The following is a 20,677-nucleotide window of genomic DNA, read 5'->3' as shown; positions in this document are numbered from 1 at the left end:
AACAGGACTACAAGGGTTAACACCACCGGAAATCATTCCATCACCATGTCAAGAGATTTACCGGACGAGGTTTTTGAAAATCCTGAGCTTTACGGACTTCGCCGCAGTCGAAGGCCTCATACAGCACCCATAACTACTTCTGGCGAGGATGATGATCAATCTAATGATAAGCTAGAGTTTGACGAATCATTTGACGAATCGGCTAGTGAAGAAAGTGACATAGAGTTTGGAGTTGCCAAAAAGAGAAAAGTTACTCCGAAGGCGGTTTCAAAGGAGAAGAGATCTGCAAAGACGAATGGAAATCTTGTGGAAGCCGCTGAGGTCAGATTCAGCACAAGAAACAACAAAACAGTGAATTATGCTTTAGAAGATGACGAGGATGAGTTTTTGGAGTCAGATAATGGCCAAGATGAGGACTCCTACGCGTATGATGGTTACTACGACCAAGAAGTTGAGGAGAATAACACAGCGAGTATAGATCAGGTTTTAGATCACAGGCTCAAAGGTTTGGATGAACTCACTTCTGACGCAGATGAACAAGCTGTAAAACTGGAGACTGAAAAAGAGGAGAGGGCCAGGCTGAATAGTTCAGGAGATCCTTATGTAGATTTTGAGTTCAAGATCAAATGGACTGGAATATCACATCTACACAACACCTGGGAGTCTTATTCTGACCTTAATGGATTCAAAGGAATTAAAAAAGTTGATAACTATATCAAACAGTTTATCATTTACGATCAAGAAGTCAGAAACGACACGTTTACTACCAGAGAAGATATTGAAGCCTTGGATCTTGACCGCGAGAGAAGAAGAGAGGAGCTTGCCGAGTACACACATGTGGAGAGAATCGTTGACAGTGACAGAATAATTGAGGATGGTGACTCTAAATTGCAGTATTTGTGTAAATGGAAGCGTCTCAATTATGACGAATGCACCTGGGAGGATGCCAACACCATTGTCAAATTGAGTCCCGATAAAGTCACACATTTTCAACAGCGAGCTAACTCCAAGACTCTACCCAGTCTTTCTGCTTCTTACGGCAATAACCGTCCCAAATTTGAAAAACTTGAGGTTCAACCGGTTTATATTAAGAACGGAGAACTGAGAGATTTTCAGCTTACTGGTTTAAACTGGATGGCCTTTTTATGGTCTAGAAACGAGAACGGTATTCTAGCTGATGAGATGGGTCTTGGTAAAACTGTTCAAACGGTTTCTTTCTTAAGTTGGTTGATATTTGCTAGAAGACAATACGGTCCTCACTTGGTAGTTGTTCCGTTATCAACAGTTCCGGCTTGGCAGGAGACCTTTGAGAAATGGGCTCCCTCTGTAAACACCATATATTACATGGGAAATACCAATTCCCGTAAGATGATACGAGACTACGAATTCTTTCTTCCAGGTAAGAGCAAGAAGCCCAAGTTCAATGTTCTGCTTACTACCTACGAGTATATTCTCAAAGATAGAGCTGAATTAGGACAATTCAAATGGCAATTTTTGGCAGTCGACGAAGCCCATAGACTGAAAAACGCTGAAAGTTCATTATACGAATCTTTGTTTGATTTTAAAATTGCCAATAGGCTTCTTATCACAGGAACTCCTCTTCAGAATAACATAAAGGAGTTAGCAGCACTCGTCAACTTTTTGATGCCTGGAAAGTTTACGATAGAACAGGAAATCGATTTTGAAACAGCTAGTGAGGAACAAGAGACGTATATCAAAGACTTACAAAGCAAGATTCATCCTTTTATTCTTCGGCGACTGAAAAAGGATGTGGAAAAGTCACTGCATTCCAAAACAGAAAGAATTTTACGTGTAGAATTATCTGACTTGCAAACACATTACTACAAGAATATCTTGACCAAGAATTATGCTGCACTAAATGCGGGGCCTAAAGAAGCCCAGATTTCATTGTTAAATGTTATGGCTGAATTGAAAAAAACTTCAAACCATCCCTACTTGTTTGACGGAGCAGAGGAGCAAGTGCTCGCAAACTTAGGATCATCTTCAAGAGAAAACATATTTAGAGGTTTAATCATGTCGTCTGGTAAGATGGTTCTTTTGGATAAACTACTGACTAGATTAAAGAAAGACGGACATAGGGTCCTTATATTTTCTCAAATGGTTCGAATGCTGGATATATTGGGTGATTACTTGACATTCAAAGGATATAGTTTCCAAAGGCTTGATGGTACTGTTCCATCTGCCCGCAGAAGGGTCGCCATTGATCATTTCAACGCAGATGGATCGCAAGATTTTGTTTTTCTGTTATCGACAAGAGCAGGTGGTCTTGGAATTAATTTAATGACTGCGGATACAGTTATCATATTCGACTCAGATTGGAACCCACAGGCAGATTTGCAAGCGATGGCAAGAGCTCACCGTATAGGTCAAAAGAATCATGTCATGGTGTATCGTTTTGTCAGCAAAGATACCGTGGAAGAAGAGGTCTTAGAAAGAGCCCGTAAGAAGATGATTTTAGAATATGCAATCATTTCTCTTGGTATAAGTGACCCTGGTCAAACCAAGAAGAAATCCAATGAGCCTTCCAGTGGTGAGTTATCCGAGATCCTCAAGTTTGGTGCAGGAAATATGTTCAAAGCCTCGGATAACCAAAAAAAGCTAGAAGATTTAAATCTAGATGACGTATTGAATCATGCTGAAGACCACGTCACTACACCGGACCTTGGAGAGAGTAATTTGGGAGGCGAAGAGTTTCTTAAACAGTTTGAAGTTACTGATTATAAAGCAGATGTCGATTGGGATGATATCATTCCTGAAGATGAACTAAAGAAATTAAAGGAAGAGGAAAAGAAACGTCAGGATGAAGAGTACCTAAAGGAACAGATCGAAATGTTCTCCAAACGAAAGGCCGCTTTGAAAGCAATGGAGAACAGCGCTGAGGGGACAGACGTTGAAAGTACCGACGGTGGAAGCCGTAGGCGACGTGCCACTGAGACTCAAGGACTGATAGAGAAGGATTACAGGACCATTTATCGAGCATTATTGAGGTATGGAGATCTGAATGATCGATGGACTGAACTGATTGGGGAAGGTATTCTTCCCAACAAGAAGGTTGAGCTAATGCAAGATGTGTATAATGGCTTGGTACATCAGGCCCAAGATTTACTGAAGGCTGAAGACGACCGTCGATCTAAAGAAAACTCGGTGCCAGATTCGGCAAACAACGATGGTCCTAGAAAGAAGGAAAGAAAGGCCGTTCTTTTTGAGTACCATGGAGTCAAGAATGTCAACGCGGAGATGGTAGTTTCCAGGCCTGGAGATCTGAAACTTTTGTCTTTAAAGATGCCAAGTGACCCACTTCAATTCAAATTTCAGAGACCTCCCAAAGTGATCAACGGTTGGAGTTGTGAATGGACTGAGCGTGATGACGCTATGCTATTGGTAGGAATATTCAAGTTTGGCTATGGCTCTTGGATTCAGATACGAGACGACCCTTTGCTGGGATTGCAGAGCAAAATTTTCCTGGAGACTGCACCTTCGACTCTTTCCAAGGAGGAGAAGGAAAAGTTCAATAAAAGAACACCAGGAGCTGTGCATTTGACGAGAAGGGTGGATTACCTTCTGGGATTCTTAAAAGAAGAAGGCGAAGAATCTAAAGAAGAGAAAAAGCACACCAAAAGAGTTTCCAAATCCTCCACCCCCGAATCAAGGCCGAAGTCCAAATCTCTCGAAATCAAGAAGAAAAAAGAGCCACGTAGGGTCTTGAAGAAGGAGTCCAAAAAGGAGATCAAGAAGGACAGCAAGAAGGAAAACAAAGATGGCAAGAAGGACAGTAAAAAGGAAATCAAGAAGGAGATGAAGAAGGAGATCAAGAAGGAGATTAAGAAGGAGGTAAAGAAGGAGGTTAAGAAGGAGAATGTAAAAGAAAGGTCTCATGCCGACAAGACTAGTTCGGATGACGACCACCTTCCGCCGCATGAAGAATCCATCTGCAGAAGCCAATTGTCCAAAGTCCAATCATCGTTATCACGACTTAAGCAGGGAGAGAATGGCTTACCACGTAAAGAGTGGGCTGCCCTGCTGAAGAAAAAACTCATCACTATCGGAGATGAGATTGACAAAGAAGCTCAAGGGAACTCAATAAAGCTCAAGCATCTGTGGGTGTATGCTACGCAATATTGGCCCGCCAAGGTCCCCAGCAAGAAAATCAGGAATATGTACACAAAATTGAAGGGGAGCAGCACATAAGTAATTGAAGAAAGTATTAATCTCCATCCCTAATTCTGTACGTATGGTAAGTGGATGATGCTATTAATTGATCCCGGATAGACGATTTCTTTTTTGGCAGTCGGTAAGGCTATTGATGGAGCTGCATGTAGCACGGGGGATTCATGCGCGTGCTATTACTAAAGTGAGCGGGATGAAAAAAATTAGATCTAGAATTGAAAAATCACCACCACTTTAAGCAGTCTCCACATCCACAGCCTACAGTCTACGGCCACTCTTGGGATCCTTTTAAATCAGGACATTCCGTGATGAGGGCAGGATCTTGACACCATCTAAATTGACGGCACTCCACCACAACCACATGCATGAAGAGGATGGAGCTCGGGCGTAATTAGTTTAACTAGTGAATCGGCCGATTAGATTAGCTGGAAAGGACAGCCTCAGCGGACCGCGGAATTAAATTGACGTAATCCGCCACTAATTTTAATTGAGTCGTATGCCTACCGGATTTTCTCTAGCTTTTGTAATGCCAGCCATGGTAACTGTTTAGATGTAGAAGGGACAAATCGTTTCAGATGGGGTATTGTGACTCCATGAAACGGACTGAAATAGCTCGGACCGAGGTTGCCCTAAAGTTTTTGTGGTCTGTTAGAAGGCTCTCGAAACAAAACTTTGCCAATCGTTCTTCAAACGACGACATCAATTTCATCGTTGTTTGCTCCGTGGTCCCCTTACTTTGCCAACCTTATTGGCATGTCCCTTATGGTTTCCTAGGTGTTAACCACTATCCCCTCTCAATGTAGTAAAACGATCGTGCGCTCACCATTTATCACTCCTTCCACCCCCCATCTGCGGACCTTTGAACGGAGCCCTATCTCTTTCGAATCGAGAATTTCAAAGATCCGATCAATCTGCTGAATATTTTAGGTTGGCTCCCTGGTACTTTGTACTACAACAACATTTCTTAAGCATATTTGCTTAACTAAAGTGTACTTACAGGACACAATATTGGCCAGAATGAAGGCTAGGTAAGTGCCCTGCATGCAAACTTGAATAGTCAGGCTCAAACAGCAAGAACTAACCTCTTAGACCTACTCTACCAGACAGTACTGACTCGTCCACTTCTACAGGCTTGGTTTCCTACTCGAAGAGGAGTTGGAGAATCAAGAAGTATAGAAATGACGACAGTGAAGAGCAGTCCAATATGATCCAGTCAATGGCCCAATCTACTGAGACTAAAGCTCCCAGAAGACCCAAGCCGAAAACTGGGCGGTCGACAGAGTTTCTGTTCGTAGAAACTTCCCCTCAAAAACTTTCTGGTCAATCAGCATCTTCATCTTCCAATACTCCAAAGAGAGCCACTAGAATGAGTCGTTTGTTTAAATACAAAAAGAAGGATGAATCTCTTTCGGAAAATTCCGTGTCATCTTCCACCTCTCCAGTGAAAGACCCTTTTCTACAGGAGATTATGGCCAACGACCTCGCTCCACTCTGTATGAGAGTGGACAAATCGGGACGGGCTATCCTTGCTGCGACAGAACCTTCGTCTCCTGCAATTACACCAGGTGTCACTTCAGTGAGCGCGGGACCTCCTTCAGCCTCGGAAGACTACTTTTCACGACCGCTGGAAAATAAGGCGAAAAGATCTAAGACTCCAATCAGATCGAATTCAACTATTTCCAGCCACAGTTTGGTGTATCCCTTGGCCTCTGTGGAGGATATACCGCCTTCATCAGCATCTCCCGTTTTAAATCCCAGAAATCGACATCACAGATCTTGTTCCTCGCTGTCATTATCGAGTAAGATCAAGTACAACTCTCCCCTCAAGTTCAATAGAAAAAGACACCAGCATAGCATCTCTATCACAGGTAATGACGCTCAGATAGAATCACCATATTTCCAATCAGACGATAACCTTTTCTTTGACAGCGAAAGATCCCATCCTCTAACGCATTCCGACGTGTACGATTCCTCGTCCATGACTAGTAATGGAATTGTCTCGTCAATGGCGTCCTCAAAATTTGCTCTTGGGCCGCCTTTAGGTGCCTCTCCAAAGAATGAGGAATCCATTACTCCTGTCAGCTTCATAGAAAACGAGTTGAAATTGGATTCGTTTCTTGATTTTCCACATTATAGTCAATCCAGTAATGATATCACTCCAAAAGTTTCTGAATATCAAAGTGCTCAACATTTGCAGGCCCAATGTGCCTCCACAGACTCTTCCAATACGATCACAAATCTTGTTCAACAGACTGATGCTGTTCTGGAAAGCGATTTGCAGTTCTTCCACAAGCAGGAACACTTTTATGATTACGTAGACGATGATTATCCCCTATATAATTTTGTTACGGAGGCAGAGCATTGATATATATACGAGTGAACTATCATATGCACTATGCTCATATCATAAGTAAGAAAAATTCATTTGATTCCTTCGATCATTTGTAGGATATACTCTAGTCCCTTCTTCCTGATTTTTTCATCGTATTTTGTGATCCCAGCTCCAATGTCCTTGCCTGCGGTGAGCCAGGAAATATCACTTTGTAATCCTAGTGAGACGCCAGCCTTGGATACCTGTGTTATCATGGAGTTATGCTTGAGGTTCTTGGCTGCAATCTCGACGTTATCAACAATCTCTTTTGGTATTCCACACATCGTCGCAACATGCATACCAAATGATCCATTGGAGGCACCTTTTTCTAGCTTGTAAAGGAAGGTAATAGTTTTGCTAGACTCATCGACCAAGATCGCCATCCTTAGTGGCATGACTTGAGGATGACCGATAAACGAAGCTCCCAGGGTTCCGTAATGAGTCGCAAAGAAACCGATAGATTGTATGTGCGTTGCAATATGATGTAGACATGCCTCAGCAATGGCAAATCCATCTGAAGAAGAGCCTCCCCTTCCAAGTTCATCCAGCACCAGTAATGAACGTGGAGTAGCATTCTGCAAGATTCTCTTTGTTTCCGATAGTTCAACGTAAAAAGTGGATTTTCCCTGCATAATGTTGTCATTTGCACCAAGTCTTGTCATAATTTTATCAACCGGTACTAAAGTAGCTTTGGAAGCGGGGACAAAACATCCAATTTGAGCCATAATGGTTGCAATGCAAGTCATTCTGAGAACTGTGGACTTACCTGCAGCATTAGCTCCAGTTAGTAAAGCAATGTTTGCAAACCCGTTTCCTAGCTTGACATCATTAGGGATGAAATCCCTGGAGCCAGAAGCTCCACCAGGGATAAAACATGGATGTCTTAGTTCTTCAAAATCGATAAAGGCCTCATCTTTGTCTACAATTTCCGGGCGACAACTCGGGGATCCAAGTGATTCGGAAGCGTTGGCTAATGAGATCAAACAATCAATGGATCCAATGCAACGTATGGTTTCTGACCACAATGAGTAGTTTTCGTCAAATTTGCGATAAACTTTCAGTTGTAATGTGTCCATCAAAATTTTGTGCAATTCTGTAGCCTCCATAAGCTCTCGTACTACAAGCTTGACTTCTGGAGACCAATATCTGGTAACTTTAGAAGTGGATCCCATCTGTTGCCAATCTTTGGGAACCTTGGATATGACTTTCTTCGGGACTTCAATCAAGTAGATCTCTTTTCCGCTGTCTCTAAACTCCATTTCCTGGCATTTGAGCTCTCTTCTATACTGTCTCAAAAATTGATTCAACTTATCCTTTAGGTTCTCAATTTTCAATTTACTCTGATCAAATTCTTCCTCCACTCCTGGTTCGGGAATCAATAAACCCTGAGATGTAGCTGCAACCCTATCAAAAGAAGTTGCCCATTTGGAAACTTGAATCTCTAACTCTTGAGGTAGCTGCGAAAGAATCTTTCCAAGAGATCCTCCAATGGACTCAAAGTTTTCACCAAAAGAAGACCTTAAAGTACGTACCAATTTGGAGATACGTTCAAATCCTTCAATAACCTTGGTAAAATCTTGAATCTTCAAACTTCCAGAATGGATCCTAGATAGTAGTCTTTCCAAATCTGGAAGTCTGGAAAGAGTGTTAATGAATATATGTTTAAGTTCTCCATCGTTGAGAAGAAGCTCCACTGAATCAAGTCTTTCATCGATAGACTTTTTTAACAGCAACGGATGAACGACCCAATCCTTAAACAGTCTCTTACCAAATGGGGTTGTTGCTCGGTTTAGCACTTTGAATAAAGTACCTTTGTTAGAACCATCAAACGTGTTTGCAAAGATCTCAAGGTTCTGTAAAGTGACACCATCCATAGTCATTGATGTTGCATGCTGGTAAGGGTCATAAGGTGAGATGTTACCCATTGAAATGATGGACTCGTCTAGCTTCAAAGACTTCAGATACCATAGTAGAGCACCGAAAGCACTGAATGCAACGTGATGTTTCTCGTGATACTCCACTAAGAGTGGGGGATAGTTCGACAAATCGTCCAAATCTGACGCTTCAAAATATTTGCCCCTTGTAAGCTCCTCAAAAGTGACTTCGTGGTTCAAAAACTCTGTGTCTGGTTTAAGCTTATTCCAGATGCAAGAGGAAGGAGAATTAAACCGTAAAATTCTTGCAGTTAAGGGGGATATCTGATTCTTTGCCACCAACACTTCTTTAGGCCTAACTTGAGCTAAAAGCGTTTCCAATCTTGTACATTCAACACTATCTTCAAATTCTGTCAGCCTCATCTTGCCAGTAGCAGTGTCAACAAAGCACACACCAAAAGTTCGTCCGTCGAGACCATTGTCTACTTCTTTAAGACTTAGACAATATGTTGCCATTTCGTCTGTTAACATAGACTCATCCGTTAACGTTCCACCAGTCAGCACACATTGCAATTCTCGTTTGATAACTTTCTCTTCTTTGGTGATGGTCTTGCCTTTCTCTCTGATTTCCTTTGCAAGCATAGATTCTTTTTGGTCCACTTTTGCCACCTTATATCCAGCATTAATGAAAGCATTGGCCCAGTAGTCAAAACTCATTTCGGGAACTCCAGCCAATCTCATGTTGGCTCTTCCACCGCCTGCAAGTTTAAGATCAAATTCATTATGAGCAATATCGGCATCGTTTTCATAAAGCTCGTAGAATTTACCTTTCTTAAAGAAGACGACACAGTCATACATCTTGGACTTTATCTCCCAGTACTGCTTTTCAAAAGGAGTAAAAGAGCTCCAAGCAGAGCTTGGGATGAATAAAGTTCTTGGGTCATACTCAGGGTCGCCTTGAGCCCTACCTTCAGCATCACGCACATCCTCTAACCAGTGATATCGCTCTTCGTCTAGTTTCTTAGACGCTTTTGGTTTCAACGGATTGATCAAGTTGGATCTCTTGACCTGGCTATTAGCGGTCTTGCCCTTGGCATCATTCTGAGACGAAGAGGAAGGCGTCCACCCAAATTGGTTTAACTTTTGAGACGTAGATTGTTTGGATTTCTTCAATGGTTTGACCTGGTGGACCTCTTCTTCCTCTTCTCCTTCACTATTGTTAGGCTCCTCTTCTCCTTCAAGTTCTTTTTCTAATTGCATCATCTCCTGAGTTGAAATTACAAAATCTTCATCAGAAATGTTATGCAAATCATCTTCATTATAATCTTCATCGTCGTCATTATCGACGCTCTCTTCTTCATCAAAGGCATCTTCTTCATCTTCGGAATCTATAGCAACTCTGCGTCTTTTTCTACCAGAAACAACACCTTCTTCCTCATCATCCTCCAGTTTGTTTGCTCTCACTACGCTGGAAGAAGCGGATGGTAATTGCGTTTTATGCTCATTTTTGGTCGGTGTTGTGGGGTGATTCTCCTTGTCTGATGTTCCTGAAGACAGGTCGGCCTTTTGAGGAGAAGATGAAGGGGTAGGTAGTTTCTGCTCCTTCTTAGGTTCAGCTGAATTCACACTTGGCTTCTTCTTGAAGAAAGAAAACACGGAAGGCTGATTGTCCGGAGCAACGACTTTCTTCTTGGCCATCTTTGTCACTTTTTTCAGAGATATAGAGGAGAAAGGGTGAAAGAAACAGCCTTATACTCAGACCGCGTGTAAGGAAAACAGAGGAAAAAAACGCGCTACTGTGATAGTATTTTTATATGCGGTACACACGCCCTACTGGATAGTAAATTCGACCTCAGCACCATCACATGATGATCTCATATCTGACATCAAACTTGATAGACTTATTAGGTAGAATATAGCTGTTTAAAATGTAGCTGTCCTCGGCAACTTCTGTGTTGGAGCCCAGGATTGTAATATTACCAGTGCCTTTGATACCAATAATGTTAGCTTGGGATTCAATGGACTCAGCTATCTTCTTACTGTCAAGGCCAGTACCTTCGATACGGGCCCACGAACCAATAGTGCAATTGTTTGACAAGATAGAGTTGAGAATCACCGAATGTGCACCAATGGTTGAATCTCGGAGGATTATGGAATTGGAGATACGAGATCCAGTTTCGACAGACACATTGTTTCCAATTGCGACATAAGGACCAATTCTGGTATTCTCGGCTATCTTTGCAGACGGAGAGATATAAACGGGAGGCACAATAGTGATTCCATTCTCAGCTCCAGATTCCGCAGTCAGTTTGATTGCCTTATCTGGCACCAATCTCTTCTGGAACAGATTCTCCAAGAACAGCTCATTGCCAATCAATGCGTCAGCTGGAGTCTTAATCTGTTTCCAGAACCCCTTATATTCATAGACATATGTGGTGCCATCATCCGGGAGCTTCTGCAGGACATCTTGTTCCAAAGAAATGACATCCTCATCAACTAGCTCTGGGTGTGAGATATCGTTTGCAATGTTGATCTTGGTGATCTTAGCGTTGGACAATCGTTTGAACAATTTGTTATCAAAAAGGTAGATTCCTCCGTTGATGATGTTACTAATTTTTTGCTCAGGCTTTTCTACATAATGAACAACTTTGGTATCAGCTGAGACGATTGTTCCAAAAGAATGGCGATCAGTGGAATTATTGAGCACTTTGAAATACTCGTAATTGTTAATCTTCACTCCGAACAAAATAGCTTCCACATTCTTCTTGGCCGATTTCAGGCTCTGGTAAAACTTGAAGATTTCAGTAAAAGGAAATCCAGTAATCACATCTCCGTGAACAACAAAGAATTCATCTGGACCACCCTTCAAAATCTCCTTCCTGTAGTGATACAAGCCTCCAGCAGTTCCTAAAGCTTTAAATTCTTTGAGATATTTAATTTCAATGTTCCTCTCTTCTAATTGAAACTTTGCGTTATAATCGCTGATGAATCCTTCAAAGACGGCCTTATCGTAGAAGCCAATCAGAATGATCTCTGTTAAACTGGGCAACAAAATCAGACTATCCAAAATGTGGCCCAAAAGCGGTTTACCAGCAATTGGAAAAAGGATCTTGGGTGTATCGAGAGATAACGGTCTGAAACGTGTTCCACGGGTGTCGCCTCCTACCAACACTATAGCTTTAGTGGACATGATTGTTGTAATGTTGTGATAAGTAACGTTGAGAAAAGGAAGGTGATGACGTGAAAACAGTTGGCACCACTAGGCGCGCCTACACACATGTGGAGGGTTGTGAGACTGATCCGCGTAGCATAGGATCTGATACAGTAGAACTATCTTCCGAAACACACTGGCATATCAACTGGAACCACGTGTGAAAGTTTAGGAAAGCCAACATAACAGAAGACTGAGTACCTAACTACTAGATGGAAGGCCATTGAGGCATTTTTTCAACTGCAAACCCCATTCGAAATGGCGGTAAAAGTTAGGTACAAATCAATGGTCAAATTGAGTATTAGTAGAAACAAAAACAGCCCTTATCCAAATTAACATACAAATTCTAATATACATATTCTCTATAAAACAAACTTTAAAAAGCAGTTCCCCGACAGTATTGCCTCATCAGCGTATCCAGTTCCTGTTGCTCCTTTAAAGCTGTTTGGTGTAAAGACGACTCCATTTTAGCCGTGTGGACGGGTATCATAATTGGTTTTTGACAGTAATTGGCTGTCAGTTCTGTAGTGTCCAAAGAACTATTGGTTTCAATCGATGATGACGAGTTGGACCTGCCTAAACTCGAAGGGTACAACGAACCAACTGAATGTATTGAGTTGATAGAAGCATTGGATGCACTTGATGCCATAGAACTGAGGGAGCTGAGAGAGGTTTCTCTTCTCTCCTTTCTGAAGCGGAGCTTGGAAGACCTTTGAATGTCCAGTCTGATAGGCTCCAAAAACCTTCTAACAGAGTAGCAAAGCTCCTTTGAGTCTATTTTCAGATCCCAGTTCAACAGCGTCAGTAGTTGCCGTTCCATCAAATTGACATCTTGGCTGCTGAATAGCCCATCCGTATACCTAGTCCAATGTTTGTTCTTTGGTGAAGAGTCGTTGTGGTATTTTGCAGACAGGATCAAGCACGCAAGGAAAATTCGATGTCTTGTGCAAGGAAGACCCTTAGCATCTTGGGGGAGCTTGCTCCTTAGTCTTTGCAAGTAAACCAAGGTACTCATTAGCGTGCCTGTATAGACATTTGTGTATCTGACCAACTTAGTGATGAAACTCATCAAAGAGGGCAACTTGGTGTTGGTAGATTCATCACATGGAAGTACCTGCAAAGTCTGAACCACCAGGTGATGGATCATCTCCTCAGTGACGGGAGATTGTAAGAAGATCTTTAAACATTGAGCGTCAGACATTTGTGTTTGGAAGAGAGGATGATATCAGGAGAAGCACTGACCTTTGGCTATATATACAAACGTTTTGAGAAACGACCCACAGAATGATATTTGGTACCTCTCCCAGTATGTTTCCCCTTTTACCTGTGTATCATCCCTTTGAAAGGCACAAATTTTCAGACGCGTTTTGAATTGACAGCTTGGTTACATAAGCCGGAAGGAGTATCTATGAAGTAGAATTTCAGGTCAAAAAATAGGATGGAAAGGATTGTTCCAATTCTTACGGCTCTAGACTACTCGCAACAGGGCTGCCTATGTCAGGTATATGGTGCCCGTGTAAATTTGTCAGAACCATCAGGTTATGGCAGTGTTCATGGCTAGCATCTTTTTGTTTATGTCAAGCGTGCCTGTAGCACGCGAGTTTTATTTTCATGTAGTATTCCCCTGAAACGCGTCTCTTCAACCAATTCAAGTTATCCACTAAATCAGCCTGTTGCTGCATTTTATCGCTGCAATGTATTCAATTTGGGCAAATCTGAATGAAACGACAGTCCTACAGGTGCAAACAATTGATCATGCAGAACCAAAGGGACCTTACGGTGGGTAGTTTCATTTAAAGTGCGATGGTAGTTGTGTTTATCAGAAGGGGCAACTTTAGTCCATTGCACATTAGAAGGAGGTTTGATTCACTGTTACTGCAACCCCACATAATTTTCTAATTAAGGTGTACCTTTCGTAGCGTGAAGTTCTATTGCGAATAGGCAGCCTCATCGTCTGCCTTCGTTCCCACCTGAGATGCTCCCGGCAGAAGCCACAATTATGCAAGTTTAATTACATTCTCTATCTGTAAACAGAAATCAACAGCATTGCACTCTCGTCTCAGCTCAACGTTCACAAACTCTAATCTGCTTGGCCTGCCTGCTCAGACGTTCTGGAGCTAAACCTGGTGCATTTGGTATTACGTAATCTACTTTATCTCGCTTTTCTCCATCAGATAGATCTGATCTTTCAGGATCCAGGGGAACATGAGTAAGGAGTCTACGCTGTCCCTGATAAACGATCAGCTCAGTTACCTGAATGACATAACCTCAACTCTGACCAACTGCTCGTATGGAAAAAACGTCCCGAACGAACTGTCCAAAGCGCATCTTGATAGAATATTTAACAAGGCCGAGTATGATGATGAATTTGAAAATATAGACGGCTTCAAGTTGATCCAATTAGGCTGCAAGATTGCTCGTTTGATGGAGGGCCCAGTAGAGGAATTCTTTGATCAATTGGAAAGGCTGCCGAATAACGACTTGAGGTCCTATTCGCCCAACGGTTTTGATTCAGACTACAAATTAGATCTAGTCGTCGGTCTCGTTAACAGTTTGCTGAAGCTACTTACCAGTGACATATTCATAAACTACACACCAGGACAAACTTACTATCAGATAATTAGCACCAGTACTAACATCACCAAATCTCGTTCAGCGGATATTCACGAAATGAAGGCAACCTTGAAGGTTTGCAGGTACAACAAAAGCCTGATTGTCAAGAAACTTATTGAGCAAATCGCCAAAGTGTTCAAGTTTCTGAAGACATATGTACTGTCAGTGAAACTGACCCAGTACGATGACATCAATAGTCAGTTGATGAATCTGAAAATTTTGTGTAATGGCTCAATCACTAACAAAGTTCTCAAGATTTTGACTCATTTGAGTGAGACCTTGGTATCGGAGAATGTGCTCAAAATAAACCAGTTGCTGGAATGATCAATTCCATATTTTATTGGCAATTCTCGCCCATAAGGAGTTAGCAAATCTTCTTCCTATCACTCTGCCTATTATAGGGATCAGCACAAAGTTCAACAATGTAGTGAGTTGAATCATTGATTCTTCCCACTCTTTTTGTGCGTCCCTGTAAACTTCATGGACCAAATCAGAATCATAGCTGTATTCAGATTCTTCACCAGAGTCAAAATCCGACATGGTTAGCAGGACTAATGGATGGTCTTGAACTAGGGATGAAGGGGCAAGGAGGTAGTAAGTAGAGAGAAAAGGAAGGTGTAAACGGATCCAAGATGTTGGATGTCTCGCGAAACTGAGCGGGATCATATTACAGTATATACATATAACTAATTAGTAGGCTTTGCTTTGGGTCCCCAAAACTTGGTTGGGTTCTGTTGAAACCGGACAATCTTGAAGTTTCTGAGACTCTTAATTTCATGGTAAAGGTCATTTTTCTTGTATAACTCCTCGTACTCCTTGAGTTCGATATCCTTTCCAATCTGATCATTGTGTATGATGGCATAGCCAGGAGACGTTTCACTTAAATTCTTTCCAGATTCCTCCTTTCTATGGTTTAGCCAGGTTTTCATAATGTACCAAATAGCTTCCCAGGGCGCATTCGTTTTAATGGCCGAGGGCATCGCATGTGTGAGGGATGCCATATATCCTAGATTCCCCAATGCCGAGACCAATTCATTAATAGGTGGTGCTGGACATTTGATCACTGAGGAGAGAGACCCCGGCTTGAAGTAAAACGGCGTTTCTAGCTCCTGCTTAGCTAATGTCAGCATGCCTTCGATTCTATCAGTAGTTCCGTAAACATCTTTATCAAGGGATTTAGAGATTTGAAGACTTTTGTCAATGAACGTTTTGTTGTGAAGTTGACCAGCCCACATAGGACCTGCCAGATGCATCGTCTTGTGGCAGAATGTGCACTTCTCACCAACTGGGGGTCCTCTAGCCATGGTAAACTTATATCTTCCCGTTTTCTCATCTTGAGTCTTCTTTCCTAAAGGCTGGTCGTAAGTTGTGCCACAGCCCGAGCAGTGGTAATTGATCATAGTCGTTGATGCATGTTCCTTCACTTTTATTGGGCTAGTCTTCACGCGGATGAATAATCTCACATAGAAGTCAATGCTGAGAGAAAGCATAGGCTCGATAGTCTTTTTGTATTTGGCGGCAGTTGATGCTATCATGCTTAGCACTAATCTCAAAGCCGACTCATGGGTTGCGTCACCTGGAATGTTAGTACCACCATATAGAGCAAAACATTTTTCGGGATAAGAAGATCCAGCAAGGACACCTAAATCGGTGCATGTCACCAATAGTAGTCCATCATTTTTCACAGCTTGAACGGCGCTGTCAATAAAGGGAGTAGCCGTTCCATAAGGGTCTAGATCTATAACATGGAACTCTGGTTTATCCCTAAATTGGCTCATAAATAATATGGCATCACCTTCGTTTGCCTTTACTATCCCATTCAATTGGTTATGTTCAATGTTCAACTTGATGCTTTCCACAGCAGCTGGGGAAAAGTCATTGGCCACAACCTTTTTCACCAGGGGAATCTCGTGACCATATCTTAAAGCTCTCAATCCAGAAGCACTTAGAGCTTCCAAAATATTAATGAAAGGTTTGACTTCTCCCTCGTTGTTTCTCTTCTTACCAGCGGATTGGTACAATTCACTCCAGGCTCGTATTCCGCAGATGCTGAGATCCCTATTGAATTGTTGGATAGGGTTATAAAAAACTTTGTCTTCTTTTGGAAACAGTATTTCTGCCTTGCCTTCTTTGATTTTGTTATAAGCGTCTAGATCGGTCATTACCTGACTTTTTATTGGTTTGAGGATGTTCTTCAAGCTTTGCAATAATCTTTTGAGCATGAAATTTTATTTTTCAATTTGAGATGAGATTTTTTATGAGCATTGAGGGTGAGATGTTAGAACACTGTCCGCACCTTGATAGCAACGGTGGGAGAAAAGAGAAAAGAGCTCAAAGGAGACTATAAAGGAGATAAGTGGAAATATGTATGCTTCAAGAACAATTAATAATGGTTCTCTCTGACCAAGCAAGTCTTCTTCAGTGTGTGCTTATAGTTTATCAATTATGATTCTCATACAACTAGTGATAAATTGCGAAATCTCAGCCAAGATTTCACTACTCACAATCTTGCCTACTGAAATTAGCAACTATCACACGACATGGTATTGTCCAATTTTATTATATAATTGACTCTTGTGTTACCATACACACATCATCTACATGCTAGCAACAGGCTGATAGTCTTGACAACTTTATCTTCAAAGTTTGCTATAATTAATAGTGAAACTCCCGGAGCTCGCAAATCTACGCCCAATCGCGAGAAAAGAAAAGCGCAACAGAAATAATGCCAACACTAAACTAGCTTCCTTGGAGCAACTGGAACAAATATTCTTTCGAATTAGCAATCATAAGCCGTTTCCAACGTTTTGACTTTCTTGCTGAGCAACCATACACCAATTAGACAGGATAGGCATGTTCCTCCCCTTATCTCCCGAATCTGCCTCGTAGGTACCCTTGATATCACCCCGACCACCCATCATTTTCTAAACTTCCGGCTCATTTCCGACTCCCCCATATTTTTCCTGTCTTTGTAAATCACCCATGTTCCCGCAACTCCATCTCGGAGTCGCTACTGTTCCATCATCCACTTGAAGTTAAGAACACCGCATAAAGCCCAATAAAATCAATGCTTAGGCACCGCAAGTAGCACCATTGTGATCGGCAGCTTCTTCTCTTTCAAGTCGTATTCTTCTTTCTTCTGCAACTAAACTCCAGATCAAATTCCGATCACCTCCGAATATTGAACCTCATCGCTCCCGGGGCTTCTTAACCGATATTATTCCCTCACTTCCGACCCTCAACCATAAAAAAGAAGGCCTGTTTGGCTTCCTCTTTTCTCTCTTCTTCCCAAAAAGCACAACCAGCATAATGTTAAAATCATTCAAAGGCATCTCCTCCAGGAGCAGCATCTTGAGGAATGCTCCCAGACGATTGATCCAGACCAGATTATTGGCCACCGATTCATTTTTGCAGTCAAATAACGCCAACTACATTGATGAAATGTACGAACAATGGTCCAAGGACCCGTCATCTGTTCACTCGTCGTGGAACGCTTATTTCAAGAACTTAGACCAGGGCGTCCCCCCATCTCGTGCCTTCCAAGCACCACCAACCTTGATTCCACAGCCAGCTGGTGGTATTCCCAACTTGGTGCCTGTAGGTAACGCAAGTGGCAACTCCAATGTTTTGACGCATTTGAAAGCTCAGCTGTTGGTTCGTGCTTATCAGGTCAGAGGTCACCAAAAGGCTAAAATTGACCCCTTGGGAATCTCCTTTGGTGACGACAAGTCCAAACCAGTGCCAAAGGAACTGACTCAGGAATTTTATGGTTTTACCGAGGCAGACTTGGACACTGAGATTACTCTCGGACCAGGTATTCTTCCTAAGTTCGCCGAGGCTGGACACCCCACAATGAAACTACGTGATATTATTAAGGCATGTGAGAAAATCTACTGTTCATCCTACGGTGTTGAGTATGTTCATATCCCTTCAAGAGAGAAGTGTGACTGGCTCAGAGAGAGAATTGAAATTCCAACCCCTTACAAGTACTCCGTCGATGAGAAGAGACAAATTCTTGACAGACTTATCTGGTCTTGTTCTTTTGAAAACTTTCTGAGTTCCAAATTCCCCAACGACAAGAGATTTGGTGTTGAAGGTGCCGAGTCTGTCATTCCAGGTATGAAGGCTCTGATCGACACTGCCGTTGAAAACGGTGTTGAGGATGTAGTCATTGGTATGGCCCACCGTGGTCGTCTGAACATGTTGTCAAACGTTGTCAGAAAACCCAATGAGTCTATCTTCTCCGAGTTCACTGGTTCTAAAGATTTCGATGAAGGATCTGGTGACGTGAAATACCATTTGGGTATGAATTACGTTCGTCCAACTACATCCGGTAAGAAAGTCCACCTTTCCTTGGTTGCCAATCCTTCTCATTTGGAGGCAGAAGATCCCGTTGTTTTGGGTAGAACTAGAGCTATCCAGCACTACAAGGGAGATGTTGGTGAATTCAACAAGGCTATGGGTATTTTGGTCCACGGTGATGCTGCTTTTGCCGGTCAGGGTATCGTTTACGAAACTATGGGTTTCGCTGCCTTACCAGCTTATTCTACTGGTGGTACCATCCATATCATTATTAACAACCAAATTGGTTTCACAACGGATCCACGTTTTGCTAGATCCACTCCTTACCCATCTGATATTGCCAAATCAATCAATGCTCCAATTTTGCATGTTAATGCTGACGACGTTGAGTCAGTTATTTTCAACTTCCAATTGGCAGCTGAATGGAGACAGACTTTCCACTCCGATGTTATTTTGGATGTTGTTGGCTACCGTAAATACGGTCACAACGAAACTGACCAGCCTTCTTTCACCCAGCCTTTGATGTACCAGAAGATTGCTGAGAAGAAGCAAGTGCTCGATATTTACGTTGACAAGTTAATCAAGGAGGGATCATTCACTCTAGATGACATCAATGAACACAAGCAATGGGTTTGGAACACATTAGAAGAAGCATTTACCAAGTCTGTTGAGTACAAACCCACCTCCAGAGAATGGTTAACAACACCTTGGGAGGGATTCAAGTCTCCAAAAGAATTGGCTTCTGAAGTATTGCCTCACTTGCCAACCTCTGTGGAAAGGGGCGTAGTTGAGAGAATCGGTGACACCATCTCTTCTTGGCCTGAAGGATTTGAGGTTCACAGAAATTTGAAGCGTATCTTAAAGAATAGAAAAGATTCCATTCAAAAAGGTGAGGGTATTGACTGGTCTACTGGTGAAGCTCTTGCCTTTGGAAGTTTGGTTATTGAAGGTTATCATGTCAGAATTTCCGGCCAAGATGTTGAAAGAGGAACCTTCTCCCAACGTCACGCCGTTCTTCACGACCAAAACTCCGAAAAAGTCTACATTCCTCTCAAACATCTAAGTAAAGTTCAATCCGACTTCGGTATTTCTAACTCTTCCCTTTCAGAATACGGATGTATGGGTTTTGAGTATGGTTACTCACTGACCTCACCTGATGCTTTGGTTATGTGGGAAGCTCAATTTGGTGACTTCGCTAACACTGCTCAAGTTATTATTGATCAATTCCTTGCCGCTGGTGAATCTAAATGGAAGCAGAGATCCGGTGTTGTCCTTTCTTTGCCCCATGGTTACGATGGTCAAGGTTCCGAGCACTCTTCTGCCCGTTTAGAACGTTACTTGCAGCTTTGTAATGAAGACCCAAGAGTTTATCCATCTCCTGAGAAGCTGGAGAGACAACATCAAGATTGTAACATGCAAGTTGCTTATCCAACCACTCCAGCCAATCTGTTCCATCTGTTGAGACGTCAAATGCACCGTCAATTCAGAAAGCCTTTAATTTTGCTCTTTTCGAAGAAGTTGTTGCGTCACCCATTGGCCAGATCTAACATTGAAGATTTCATTGGAGAATCTAGTTTCCAATGGATAATTGAGGATTCTGAGCTGGGCAAAACCATCAATGACAAGGAGGGTATTAAGCGATTAGTTCTTTGTTCTGGTCAAGTTCATTCTTCTTTGCACAAGAAGCGTGCTGATATTGGCGACAAAGAGACCGCTGTATTGAAGATTGAACAACTGCACCCATTCCCATTCGAACAATTGAAGAACGCCATTGATAGCTACCCATCTTTGGATGAGATTGTTTGGTGTCAGGAAGAACCATTGAACATGGGTTCTTACGCATTTTCTGCACCAAGGATAGTAACCGTATTGGAACAGACCGAGAAGTACAAGGATTACAACCTGCGCTATGCTGGTAGAAACCCAGCAGCTGCTGTTGCCGTTGGTACTAAGTCGATGCACGTTGCTCAAGAAGAGGCTTTCTTGGACGATGTCTTCCAAATCCAAAATTAAGTTAGTTTCAGTGACAAACTTTTCTATTTGCAAACGACGTTACGTAGAGTATAGATGTTTTATATTTATTGATTTATCGATTGATTAAAGATTTGTGGGATTAAG

General features: G+C 42.2%; 8 protein-coding genes across 8 annotated transcripts; 4 read left to right on the top strand and 4 right to left on the bottom strand.

The window, feature by feature from the left end:
• Positions 1-45: 45 nt before the first annotated feature.
• PAS_chr2-1_0095 (Nucleosome remodeling factor that functions in regulation of transcription elongation) lies at positions 46-4,209 on the top strand (the record flags this gene model as incomplete). Its single annotated transcript, XM_002490932.1, has 1 exon — positions 46-4,209. The coding sequence occupies one exon, from the start codon at positions 46-48 to the stop codon at positions 4,207-4,209; it is 4,164 nt and encodes a 1,387-aa protein (XP_002490977.1).
• A 996-nt stretch (positions 4,210-5,205) lies between these two features.
• Positions 5,206-6,553, top strand: PAS_chr2-1_0808 (uncharacterized protein; the record flags this gene model as incomplete). Its single annotated transcript, XM_002490931.1, has 2 exons — positions 5,206-5,216; positions 5,278-6,553. The coding sequence occupies 2 exons, from the start codon at positions 5,206-5,208 to the stop codon at positions 6,551-6,553; spliced, it is 1,287 nt and encodes a 428-aa protein (XP_002490976.1).
• A 56-nt stretch (positions 6,554-6,609) lies between these two features.
• On the bottom strand, positions 6,610-10,131 carry PAS_chr2-1_0094 (Protein required for mismatch repair in mitosis and meiosis, forms a complex with Msh2p to repair bo; the record flags this gene model as incomplete). The annotated part of the gene is made up of 1 exon (XM_002490930.1): positions 6,610-10,131. The coding sequence occupies one exon, from the start codon at positions 10,129-10,131 to the stop codon at positions 6,610-6,612; it is 3,522 nt and encodes a 1,173-aa protein (XP_002490975.1).
• A 163-nt stretch (positions 10,132-10,294) lies between these two features.
• Positions 10,295-11,623, bottom strand: PAS_chr2-1_0093 (GDP-mannose pyrophosphorylase (mannose-1-phosphate guanyltransferase), synthesizes GDP-mannose from; the record flags this gene model as incomplete). Its single annotated transcript, XM_002490929.1, has 1 exon — positions 10,295-11,623. The coding sequence occupies one exon, from the start codon at positions 11,621-11,623 to the stop codon at positions 10,295-10,297; it is 1,329 nt and encodes a 442-aa protein (XP_002490974.1).
• A 397-nt stretch (positions 11,624-12,020) lies between these two features.
• On the bottom strand, positions 12,021-12,845 carry PAS_chr2-1_0092 (Pho85 cyclin of the Pcl1,2-like subfamily, involved in entry into the mitotic cell cycle and regulat; the record flags this gene model as incomplete). Its single annotated transcript, XM_002490928.1, has 1 exon — positions 12,021-12,845. One exon carries the CDS (start codon positions 12,843-12,845, stop codon positions 12,021-12,023), a length of 825 nt encoding a protein of 274 aa, XP_002490973.1.
• Positions 12,846-13,849: 1,004 nt separating this feature from the next.
• Positions 13,850-14,581, top strand: PAS_chr2-1_0091 (Hypothetical protein; the record flags this gene model as incomplete). Its single annotated transcript, XM_002490927.1, has 1 exon — positions 13,850-14,581. One exon carries the CDS (start codon positions 13,850-13,852, stop codon positions 14,579-14,581), a length of 732 nt encoding a protein of 243 aa, XP_002490972.1.
• A 362-nt stretch (positions 14,582-14,943) lies between these two features.
• PAS_chr2-1_0090 (tRNA methyltransferase, localizes to both the nucleus and mitochondrion to produce the modified base) lies at positions 14,944-16,479 on the bottom strand (the record flags this gene model as incomplete). Its single annotated transcript, XM_002490926.1, has 1 exon — positions 14,944-16,479. One exon carries the CDS (start codon positions 16,477-16,479, stop codon positions 14,944-14,946), a length of 1,536 nt encoding a protein of 511 aa, XP_002490971.1.
• A 1,087-nt stretch (positions 16,480-17,566) lies between these two features.
• Positions 17,567-20,572, top strand: PAS_chr2-1_0089 (Component of the mitochondrial alpha-ketoglutarate dehydrogenase complex, which catalyzes a key step; the record flags this gene model as incomplete). Its single annotated transcript, XM_002490925.1, has 1 exon — positions 17,567-20,572. The coding sequence occupies one exon, from the start codon at positions 17,567-17,569 to the stop codon at positions 20,570-20,572; it is 3,006 nt and encodes a 1,001-aa protein (XP_002490970.1).
• Between the last annotated feature and the right edge of the window lie 105 nt (positions 20,573-20,677).

This window comes from Komagataella phaffii, chromosome 2 (assembly GCF_000027005.1).
Source record: "Komagataella phaffii GS115 chromosome 2, complete sequence".
Taxonomy (NCBI): domain Eukaryota; kingdom Fungi; phylum Ascomycota; class Pichiomycetes; order Pichiales; family Pichiaceae; genus Komagataella; species Komagataella phaffii.
The sequence above is the reverse complement of the archived record's forward strand: the minus strand, read 5'-3'. Positions and strand labels throughout refer to the sequence as shown.